The 10,926-nt window shown below is 61.5% G+C and overlaps 1 protein-coding gene across 1 annotated transcript; it reads left to right on the top strand.

Annotated features, from left to right (window-relative positions):
- The first annotated feature begins 1,690 nt into the window (after window positions 1-1,690).
- PPP2R5B (protein phosphatase 2 regulatory subunit B'beta) lies at window positions 1,691-10,732 on the top strand. Its single transcript, XM_043970625.1, has 14 exons — window positions 1,691-2,196; window positions 2,378-2,910; window positions 3,949-4,145; window positions 4,455-4,556; window positions 4,663-4,755; window positions 4,942-5,072; window positions 5,261-5,320; window positions 6,277-6,385; window positions 6,852-6,905; window positions 6,995-7,045; window positions 7,195-7,314; window positions 8,042-8,169; window positions 9,759-9,860; window positions 10,014-10,732. Exons 2-14 carry the CDS (start codon window positions 2,712-2,714, stop codon window positions 10,150-10,152), a joined length of 1,485 nt encoding a protein of 494 aa, XP_043826560.1. The 5' UTR covers window positions 1,691-2,196; window positions 2,378-2,711; the 3' UTR covers window positions 10,153-10,732.
- The last annotated feature ends 194 nt before the right edge of the window (window positions 10,733-10,926 follow it).

Raw genomic sequence — 10,926 nt, 5'->3', positions numbered from 1 at the left:
GTCCAGTTCATTCAACTGAGAAATACTCAGGTACTGGAGGGCGGAAGCCAGCATGGGATGCTGAAAGGTCAGTAGGGCAGAGGTCACAGGATGTCAGTATCTGGAGGGAGCAGCTTTTGGGGGTGTGCAGCAAGGAGCAGAGCATGGAGGGTCTTCATTTAGGGTTTAGGAAGGGGGGCTGCTTGGCTCTGGAGGGGTCTGGATGCAAGGGATGGACAGGCCTGAGGAGAAAGGAAAAGGGGGGGTCTGGTGCAGTTAGATGATGGAGGGCTTTGGGGGTGGGAGACCATGATCAGCAGCCTCACTTTCCCCTCTCCATCAATTCTACTAATTTTTTGTTTGTTTTTGCAATCAGTGCCCCTCCTCCCTCTTCTGTGGGCCCCCAGGTTGAGCTCCCCATCAATTCATTTCATCCCAGGGAGGGGGCTGAGTCTGCCCGGGGCGGGGTTAGTCATCCACCCTGCCATTCCAATCTGGCCCTTTAATCCTGAGACCATGATGTCACCGAAGACTGTGCAGAAGGGAGGGGGACTGCAGGACTCAGGCTGCCTTCATTTCCCAGCAGCCTCAAGAGAACTACATCTCCCAGTAGCTCCCTGGCTTGACCAACTCGGGTTAACCCTTTTGCTGCTGGCTTCCAAGGGGCAGACATTGGGATGAGCTTGAAGAGGCCTCCCCAGCTACCCAGAATCAGGGGAGGTTGTGGGGTCTAGGCTTGAGGTCCAGGGAAGTCTCCTGGTAGCCTGGGCTCCCCAGCCCAAATCCCTCAGTCGAGATGTATGTATGTCGTGGTTGGGCACTGCACTGGACACAGGGAGAAAAGCTTGCTGCCCAGAGTGAGGCAGAAGAATGGACACGTCCAGTACGATAAATTAGATGAGTGCTGTGAGAGATGAGTGCTGTGAGATCAGATGGGAACACGGGATGATTGGCAGAGAAAACTGGGAGGCAGATTCCTGGTCCAGTGGAGAGAACGCTGCCCTTGGGCAGAACCTCCTTCTCTATGGGCCTCAGTTTCCCCATCTGTAAGAGGAGGGCACGGGGCAGGGCCTGGAAGGACAGCTAACCGCCCCCTCCCCAGGTACTCAGTTCCTTCCTCCATCCAGGCAGCTTCTGGTCCTGTGTTCTTCTGGCCCCCCGCTGACCTCCGGGGCCTCCTCGGTTGCCTAATGAGGTAAACGAAAGGCGAAGGCTTTAGAGCTGCCCACCGGGGGGACTTTCGACTGCCACCTGCTTTTCGGGGTGGGGAAACCCAGGAAGGGGAAGGGCCAATGACCCGCTGGGACCCCGGAGGCCGTAGAGTTACAGAATCACAGCTTGCAGGAGAGGCCGAGTGGGCCCGAGCTATTTTACACATGAGGAAACTGAGTCCCGGAGAAGGGGGAGGGACGGGCCTCACCCAGGCAGCAGGTAGAGGAAGGATTTGAACCCAAGGCCCCTCACTCCCAAGTCAACATTCTTTCTGCCCCGCGTCTCTCGTCTCCCCACTTGGCAAATGAGGCCACTGGATGCTGAGGTCTCTAGGGGCCCGTGGGTGCGCGCGGGGAGCCGGGCTTTCCGGCTGCCGGCGCCTTTAAGCCGAGCAGGACTACATTTCCCGGGCTGCCCGGGCCGCACTGACGCAGCTCCCTCCCCCCTCCCCCCTCCCCCGTGGGGAGGCGCAGGGCGGGCGGGGGGAGGTGACTTGATGTCATTCTGAGCAGCTGGGGCGGCCGGTGCAGGCAGGCGGAGCGCACGGAGCTCCCGGCCCCCTCCCCGCCGCCCGCCAGCGCCCCCCAGAGCCGGGAGCGGGGGGTCTCCCGCAGTCGCAGGGGCCACACGGGGAAGGGGGGGACCAGCAGCAGCTCCGGCAGGGCTCTCCTTCCTTCCCCTCCCTGCGATTGCTCCCCAGGACCCAGGCGCTCGGAGCTCCCCGCACGCACCTCGAACCCGGGCTCAGCCCCAGCCCTGGCCCCGGCCCCAGCCCCGGGAGGGGGGGTGCGTGCGGTGGGGGATGCCCCGGCGCCCGCAGGGGACCCCCCGGCCTCGGGCTTCCCCAGCTGGGGTGATCACCCAGGGGTGCTGCCTCTCCGCTCTCAACCCCAGGCCAGAGCGGGGCCAGAGCCCCGCCGCGCACCCCCGCCCCTGAGGGGGGGGCTCTAGCTGAGGGTCCCACCCAGCCTCAGGGGGGCCCCCCCACACCTGGGTCCCTGGGAGGTGAGTGAGTGGCTCTGCCTCCGGCTCTGGGGAGAGAATATGGGAATCTTTCTCATTACCCATACTCCGACCTCAGAGGAAGATTAACCAGTTCTCTCCCTGGTCTTTCTCTTTCTCCCTACTCTGGCTCCCCCCTTTCCTTTCCCCCCCATCTTTCCATTGCCTCTATTTCTACATCTAGGATCATTCTACCTCGACTTCCCCTCAATAAGAACTCCTTAACCAGCTTCTCCTGCCCCTCCCCCAAGGGCCAGACACCTGAGGACTCCCCTTCTTCTAACTGCCCCCCAGGGACTGACTGGTTACTTGGTAGGGCCCTGGGGGAGGGGCAAGGGGAGTGATACTTGTACCAGAGCCCCTCCTCACCAGGTCCATAGCCTGGCCAGTATGGGTCAGCCTGGGGCTCCCTGTTAGCCAGGACTTTACCCAGCATCCTTTTGGCAGAGTGGGCAGCTGGGGGGGGTTTTGACACCTTCCCCCTTTGCCCCCTGACGCTGCTGCCCCCCTTAGTCACCATGGACACCAAGCTGCCCCCAGCAAGCACCCCAACCAGCCCGTCTTCCCCGGGGCTATCTCCAGTCCCCCCACCGGACAAAGTAGACGGCTTCTCTCGGAGGTCCCTCCGGCGGGCCCGGCCCAGGCGCTCCCACAGTTCTTCCCAGTTCCGATACCAGAGCAACCAACAGGAGCTCACACCCCTGCCACTGCTCAAGGGTGAGTGGGCCCTGGGAGGGATGCCCAAGGAGCAGGTATCCAGGTTTTCTCTACCCTTTTCCTGCCTGTCCCCCGGGCTCTCTGTCCAGTCTCAATGTGGGCAGCTCCCTTTGCTGACGCATGATCTGTTCTGCCTGTCATCAGTGGAGGTGGGGGGGCTGGTCCTGCCTGGGGGTTTACCCAGTGGGGCATCCCAGCTGGGAGTAGGGTGACCCAATCCAGATTGGAGATGCCCTGTGAGAACCCCAGGCCCAGTCTTCAGCTGGTGCTGCTGATGCTGGGGGCAGAATGAGTCCTGCTCTGAAGATGAGGGGTGTGTGTGTGTGCATGTGCGTGTGTGCCTGCCTAGCTGGGGATCCCTCAGGCCCTGTTCCTGGCTCTCCAGCCCAACCTCCCAGGAGACACCTGAGACTGTTTACCTGGTGCAGCTCCTGGCCCCACACAGCAGCTTCCTGGCCTGAATGGGCTGAGAGGAAGAGAGCTGGTAGCTCTAACCAGCACCTCGGGAAGCCTGAGGGTCTGGAGCTCTACTTTAAAAACTCATTCATTGCCTCCTGCTCAACCCCAGAGAAGGGAAAATAAAAGGCAGAAACCAGGGAGCCTAGCAGGGCTGCTGGTGGATGGACTGGGGCTGGGGCAGAGGCAGGGGAGGGACAGGGGCAGGGGCAGGGACAGGAGCAGGGGCAGGGACAGGGGCAGGGGCAGGGACAGGGGCAGGGGCAGGGACAGGGGCTGGGGCAGGGGCAGGGACAGGGGCAGGGGCAGGGGCAGGGGCAGGGGCAGGGGCTGGGGCAGGGGCAGGGACAGGGGCAGGGACAGGGGCAGGGGCAGGAGCAGGGACAGGGACAGGGGCAGGAGCAGGGGCAGGGACAGGGGCAGGGGTAGGAGCAGGGGTTGTACCTAGAGCAGGGGCAGGTAAGACAAGGCCTTGCAGGACTGGCCCGGAGAAGAGAGAGCAGGGCCTAGGATGGGGGTCATCTGCCCGTCTCCCATCCACGGCCCTGGTCATGCTACTGGAGCCCCTATTTCCCTCCTCAGATGTGCCAGCCTCAGAGCTTCATGACCTGCTGAGCAGGAAGCTGGCCCAATGTGGGGTCCTCTTCGACTTCCTGGATTGTGTGGCTGACCTGAAGGGGAAGGAGGTGAAGAGATCGGCCCTCAATGAGCTGGTGGAGTGTGTGGGGGGCACTCGGGGTGTCCTCATTGAGCCGGTGTACCCCGACATCATCCGCATGGTGAGCAAGCCTGGGCCCCCCCAGCTCCTCCGGAGGCTGACAGTGGCAGGACTCGGGGTCAAACCACTTGCCCTTGGTGGGTCACAGGACTGTAGACTTAGAGGTGAAAGGGACCTTAGAGGCCACAGAGTCGAGCCCCTGCATTTGACAAATGAGGAAACTGAGACCCAGGCGTTTAGGCTCGGAGACTTCTCCGGCACAGCAGGTTCTGAACACGGGTCTCCTGAACGCCTCCGGCCCCTAGCTCACAGCCTGGTAGGCCAGCTTTGGAAGGGGCCTTTGCCGAGCACCCCCAATCCTTCCCCTTAGATCTCGGTGAATATCTTCCGGACGCTGCCACCCAGTGAGAATCCCGAGTTTGACCCTGAAGAGGATGAACCCAACCTAGAGCCTTCCTGGCCACACCTGCAGGTACCTGGGCCTGGGGCAGATGAAAGAGGGCCAGAGTCCATAGCCAGGCTGGAGGACTTGGGCCTGGGGTTCTGGGTTCATATCTTCCATATTCTCCCTGCCCCAGCTGGTCTACGAGTTTTTTCTTCGATTCTTGGAGAGTCCAGACTTCCAGCCCTCCGTGGCCAAGAGATATGTGGATCAGAAGTTTGTGCTGATGGTGGGTGAGGCAGGAGCCCAGGGGCCCGATGCCCTGAGGTGCCTGCTGGGAGGGGAGGGCCTGGACCCGATCCCTGGGGATCCGGATGGAGGGACCCTAGGTCACGAGAGGGAGGGAAGGAGCGGGCCCTGAGGCTGCCTGGGGCCTCCCCTCTGCCAGCCCTGGCCCTGACCTTGGGCCCCACAGCTCCTGGAGCTGTTTGACAGCGAGGACCCCCGAGAGCGAGAGTACCTCAAGACCATCCTGCACCGCGTCTACGGCAAGTTCTTGGGCCTTCGTGCTTACATTCGGAAGCAATGTAACCACATCTTTCTTCGGTGAGTGTGTAAGCCTGACCCTGGCTGGGGGGTGGGAGGTGTGCAAAAGTGAGCAGGGCGGACTGGGGGCAGGTTCTGGGGGGTAAAAAGGGGAAGAGTCATGGGCAGGGCTAGACCCCCAAGAGGTGGGGCTGGGAAGGGCAGGAGCTGGCTCCAAAGCCCCACCTTACATCCTCCCCCCACTCCAGGTTCATCTATGAGCTAGAGCATTTCAATGGCGTGGCTGAGCTGCTGGAGATCTTGGGGAGGTGAGCCAGACCCACTCAGTGCAGACCAGGCACCACCTCCCCCAGGGAGCTGTCCAGCATCTCAAAACAGGACTGAGGCCCCAGCTTTTTGGAATGCTCACTCCTCCTCCTCCTCCTTCCAACTCCCCTCCTCCTCCTCCCTCCCCCTCCTCCTTCCCCTTCCCCCCTCCTCCTTCCTCCCCCTCTTCCTTCCCCTTCCCCCCTCCTCCTCCCTCCCCCTCCTCATTCCCCTTCCCCCTCCCCTCCTCTCCTCCCTCCTTTCCTCCTCCTCCTCCTTCCTCCCCCCTCCTTCCCCTCCCCTCCTCCCTCCCTTCCCTCCCCCTTCCCTCCTCCTCCTCTTTCCCCTCCCCCTCCCCTCCCTCCTCCTTCCCCCTCCCCTCCCCTCTTCCCTCCTTTCCTCCTCCTCCTCCCTCCCCCTCCTCCTTCCCCTTCCCCCTCCTCTCCTCCCTCCTTTCCTCCTCCTCCTCCTTCCTCCCCCTCCTCCTTCCCCCTCCCCTCCTCCTTCCTCCCCCTCTTCCTTCCCCTTCCCCCCTCCTCCTCCCTCCCCCTCCTCATTCCCCTTCCCCCTCCCCTCCTCTCCTCCCTCCTTTCCTCCTCCTCCTCCTTCCTCCCCACCTCCTACCTCCTCTACTCCTGCCTCCCGTGCCTCCTCCCTTCCCTCCTCCTCCTCTTTCCCCTCCCCCTCCCCTCCCCTCCTCCTTCCCCCTCCCCTCCCCTCTTCCCTCCTTTCCTCCTCCTCCTCCCTCCCCCCTCCTCTCTTCCCTCCTCCCTCCCCTCCTCTCCTCCCTCCTTTCCTCCTCCTCCTCCTTCCTCCCCCTCCTCCTTCCCCCTCCCCTCCTCCCTCCCTCCTCCTCTCTTCCCTCCTCCCTCCCCTCCTCTTTCCCCCTCCCCTCGCCTCTTCCCTCCCTTCCCTCCTCCCTTCCCTCCTCCCTCCCTCCTGTCTCCTTCCTTCACAGCATCATCAATGGGTTTGCTTTGCCCCTGAAGACTGAGCACAAACAGTTCCTGGTGCGAGTGCTGATCCCTCTACATTCGGTCAAATCTCTCTCCAACTTCCATGCCCAGGTGAGCCTCCTGGCCCAGCCTCCTCCCTGACCTCCCCCCACCTGTTCTTGGAACATGGCCCGGCCCCTGGACAGAACCTGAGGACTTAGGGGCTGAGGGGCCTCCAGGCCCTCACTTCACCAGTGACTTTCAGAGGAGGGTGCGCCTGACCCAAAGCTAACCCAAAAGGAAGATTGGGGGACAGTCCTGCCCATTGGCAGTGGACAGGTGCTGAGCTGGGGGCTTGATGCCAGCCTTGCCCTCTCCTGGCTGGGATGCTGGGCCAGTCCTTTGATCCTCTGGGCTTCGATTTCCTTATCTATAAGATGGTAGGGGGGATCCATGGCCTCTGACGTCCTTCCGAGTCTAAATCCTCCCGTCTGGCATCTCGGTGCCCTCAGGCCCTGCCTCTCTTGGGGGCTGCTGCTTCATCTTGCCTTGTTCTTTTCCTCCTGCTTATCCGTCTGTCCATCCCCACACTTGGCAGCTGGCATATTGCGTAGTACAATTCCTAGAAAAGGACGCCACCCTGACTGAGCATGTGAGTGACTGGGGTACTGGAGTGGCTCACCTGCTCTGGGGGATGGTGGGGGCTCAGCTCCCTCCCTCTGACTCCCCTCTGCTCCCCAGGTGATCAGGGGATTGCTCAAATACTGGCCGAAAACCTGTACCCAGAAGGAGGTATGGGGGGGCTGGGGGGGAGACAGTAGAGGGAGGGGTCATGGGCGGGGGGGCATCACAGGGAGGAGAGGGAGGGGTGGCTGAGGCACCGGTGTTGGCAGGGGCATCTCCAAAGAGGGGGCAACTCATGCACCCCCTGTCCCCGTCAGGTGATGTTTCTGGGGGAGATGGAGGAAATTCTGGATGTCATTGAGCCCTCCCAATTTGTCAAGATTCAAGAGCCACTCTTCAAACAGGTCGCTCGATGTGTCTCCAGTCCCCACTTCCAGGTACAGAAGAGAGGGGGGAGGGAAGAGGCTGGGGTGGGGCTGAGGAGAGGACAGACGGACGGATGGACACAGCCTGGATGGACTGACATAGGCTGGACGTGACCCCAGAGGTCACCGAGCTCAGCCGCCACATTTCACATGTCATGGGCTCACATAATGTCCCTGAGTCAAACTCTCCTGTGATGGCTGGGGAAACTGAGTCCCCAAAAGGAGGTGCCCAGGAGGAGGATGGTGACAAGAGGGACAAGGAGCAGGGCCACTCCCTGTGTGACCTTGGACAGTCACTTGGCCTCTCTGGGCCTTATTTCCTCCCCTGTAAAATGTGTGGTTTCCCCTCAGCCCAGGACGGGAGGCCGGGGCTCTAATCCTGTCTCTGGCAGCCCCTCGGAGAGCTGATGAGGTCTGATACTCCTTGCACCTCTAACAGTGGGCACCTGGTTGTGGGTAGATGGAAGGCTGGCTTCAGCATTGGAAGGGAACCCCAAACTGAGCGGCTTCAGTGACCCCTGCTGTGACTGCGGGCGAGTCCCCTGCCCACTGTGGGCCTCAGCTTCCTCCTGTGTAAGATGAGAGGCCTACTGGCCCAGGTCTAGGATCCTGAGATGACTCATCCCTCAGAGACAGTCCACTGTGCTAGGCCTGAGACCAGCAGGAAGTCAGGGGGAGTTTGGGCCAAAGCCCCCCTCCCCCAGCCCCAGGGGCTCACGCTGTCCTCCCGTTCCTGCAGGTTGCAGAGCGGGCTCTGTATTTCTGGAACAACGAGTACATCCTGAGCCTCATTGAGGACAATTGCCACACCGTGCTGCCCGCTGTGTACGGGACCCTCTATCGAGTCTCCAAAGAGCACTGGAACCCGTGAGTGCCCATTGGGATGTGGTGGAGGAGGAGCCTGGGGCCTGCCTCCTGCCTAGGCCTGCGTGTGCCCAGCCAGCCCATAGAACTGGTGATCTCCAAGGGCCTTCCCAGCTCTGCCCTTTCCTGTTCTGAGTCCAAAGGCACCTGTCAAGTACCTGATGCGTGCCAGGCACTAGACTAAGTCCCAGGGACACACAGAGGAGGTGGGGACAGAATCAGTGGGACACAGGCAGCCCAGGGAAGCCCCTAGCCTTGTGGGGAATCAGGAAAGGCTTGCTGGAGAAAGTAGGGTTTGAGCGGAGCCCTGAAAGCCAGGGAGGCCCGGAGGAGGAAGGGAAGGAGCTCATTCCCGGTGCCAGGGACGCCCCAGTGAAAATGCGCAGGGGACAGCCAGGAGGCTGGGCCCCCACAGGGCTCACAAGGAGAAGGAACCTCCCTCTCCCTGCTCCCTCCCCCTGCTCCTTTCCTCGCTGCCGGGCCTGAGCCTGACAAGCCAGAGCCAATATTGGAACTCAGCTTTCACGCTCTTCTTCCCCTCCCCCCCAGGCTTCTCCAGACTGGCCTGATTTCTGTGACCAGTCTTCACAAGGCCTCTCACTCACCTGCTTGCCCTCAGTTGGACTTTCAGCCCAAAGATGACCTTCCTAAACCAGGCCCCTCAAAACCAAACACAGCGCTGCCACTGGGCCCTCAAAGCTCTGTCTCTCTAATGCAATCCAGGATCCCCTCAGCTTTCTTGGACGCTCCATCCCCATGGATCCCCCAGATCTTTTTCAGAGGCTGATATTTAATGACACCTCCCATGCCTTGTGAAGCTCGTTTTTTGAACCCAAGTATAAGACTGGCTGTGTGACTTTGGGTAGATCCCATTTTCCTTCTCTGTAAAATGAGGAGATGTGCACCGGATGAAACCTTGGGCCGCGGAGGGTCCTTGCTTTACAGGCTGTGGTCCTTCTCCACTCTGAAATTCAGTGGTTCTCTATTTGGGTCCATCCCTAGCTAAGTAAGAGGTGACAGTCCTGTCCCCACCTGGGCAGAGCCCATGTGAGGGGCTACAGGGGGTGGAACTGAGGATTTTCACCTGGAGAAGAGGATTGTCTTGAAACATTAGAAAGGGAGACCCATGGAAGAGGGATCAGCTTGTCCTGCTTGGCCCCAGAGGCAGAACTGGGAGCCCAGGGGGAGGCTGACAATTTAGGTTGAATGTAAGAGCTAATCAGTGGTAGAGGTGGGATGGTTTCCCTGTCACTGGAGGGAGGCCCTTGGATGGTGGGAGGGTTTCCCTGTCACTGGAGGGAGGCCCTTGGATGGTGGGAGGGGTTCCCTGTCACTGGAGGGAGGCCCTTGGATGGTGGGATGGTTTCCCTGTCACTGGAGGGAGGCCCTTGGATGGTGGGAGGGGTTCCCTGTCACTGGAGGGAGGCCCCTGGTCGGTGGGATGGGCTCCCTGTCACTGGAGGGAGGCCCCTGGGCAGTGGGAGGGGTTCCGGATGCCCCGGAAGCTGGGGCCAGCTCCTGTAGGCCTCTCCTCCCTGCCCCTTGCCCTCCAAGTCCTCAGCTCATCCCTTCTCCCTTTCTCCCACCCCCAGGACTATCGTGTCTCTGATCTACAATGTGCTTAAAACCTTCATGGAGATGAACGGGAAGCTGTTTGATGAACTCACGGCTTCCTACAAATTGGAGAAGCAGCAGTGAGTGGTGGGATGCCCCCCCCAGTGGGCGGGGCCATGGGGTGGGCGGGGCTCCGGCCTCGCCCAGGCTGCAGGTGGGGCCCGGGCGGGCAGGCGTGTCCTCGTTAACCCTTTGTTCGCCTCTCTCCTTGCCCTGCATCCCCGGCTACCCAGGGAGCAGCAGAAAGCCCGGGAGCGGCAGGAGCTGTGGAAGGGCCTGGAGGAGCTGCGGCTGCGAAGGCTGCAGGGGGGAGATGAAACTGTGCTCCATCGGCTCGGGGCCAGGCCGGCCCCAGGAGGGGAGCAGAGCTAGAGGGACCCCGCCCCCGCCACATACGTCATCCCAGCCCCACTGCTCCCTAACCCCGATCTGCTCCCGGGGCCGCGCCAGAGGCTGAGGCGAGACCCCCCCACCTGACCACCCTCGCCGGACCTGGGGGGAGCGGGGAGGAGATGGGGCATCATGGGGGGCAGGCTTCTCCCGCCTTCCCAAATGGACTCGATGGGCCAAGGGCCCCGGGAGCTGTCAGCAAGGGCTTGGAACCCCCAGGCTGGGCTCCGGTAGCTTCAGGAGCCCCATTCTTCCCTTCCACCTCACCCTAAAAGACCCTGGAACCCTCCCCAGGACCCTGGGAGCACCTCGTGCCAGCGCGAGGGCCTTCCCTCTCTCCCTGCCCGACCCACGGACTCCAAGATATATTTATTTCCCTTCCCCCAACCTCAGTCTTGGGGCACCCCCTCCCCCCTGCAAAACTTCTTCCCCTTTTTATTTATTGGGCAGGGAGTGGATAGGGGAGGGGGCAGGGGAGAGGGGGCTCCCAAGGTCCTGGGGATGGGGGGGTTCCTACATGAATCATGACCTGCTCCCCTCTTCCCACTCTTGGGAGTGGATTGAATAAAGAGATAAACTCCAGAGCTGGTCACTTTATTTGGGGGGCTCCCCCACCGTGTCGGAAAGCGCAAAGCTTGATGCCTAGGCGGGCCGGGGGCCAGGGATCCGGCTGGATGGCAGTGGACTGAGGTCAGACCTGAGCAGGCAGTTACCGAGCTCGAGAGCGTCAGAGATGAAAGGGACCTTAGAACGTGG

The sequence above is a fragment of the Dromiciops gliroides genome, chromosome 6, assembly GCF_019393635.1.
Source record: "Dromiciops gliroides isolate mDroGli1 chromosome 6, mDroGli1.pri, whole genome shotgun sequence".
Taxonomy (NCBI): domain Eukaryota; kingdom Metazoa; phylum Chordata; class Mammalia; order Microbiotheria; family Microbiotheriidae; genus Dromiciops; species Dromiciops gliroides.
Note: the sequence above shows the minus strand (reverse complement) of the source record. Positions and strands in the feature narration are given on the sequence as shown.

Bases quoted from the DNA above. Each gene is read 5' to 3' on its own strand.
- PPP2R5B (XM_043970625.1), top strand. From the start codon at position 2,712: ATGGACACCAAGCTGCCCCCAGCAAGCACCCCAACCAGCCCGTCTTCC. The intron at 6,906-6,994 runs GTGAGTGACTGG...TCTGCTCCCCAG, and splicing joins ACGCCACCCTGACTGAGCAT to GTGATCAGGGGATTGCTCAA. The intron at 9,861-10,013 runs GTGAGTGGTGGG...CCGGCTACCCAG, and splicing joins TACAAATTGGAGAAGCAGCA to GGAGCAGCAGAAAGCCCGGG.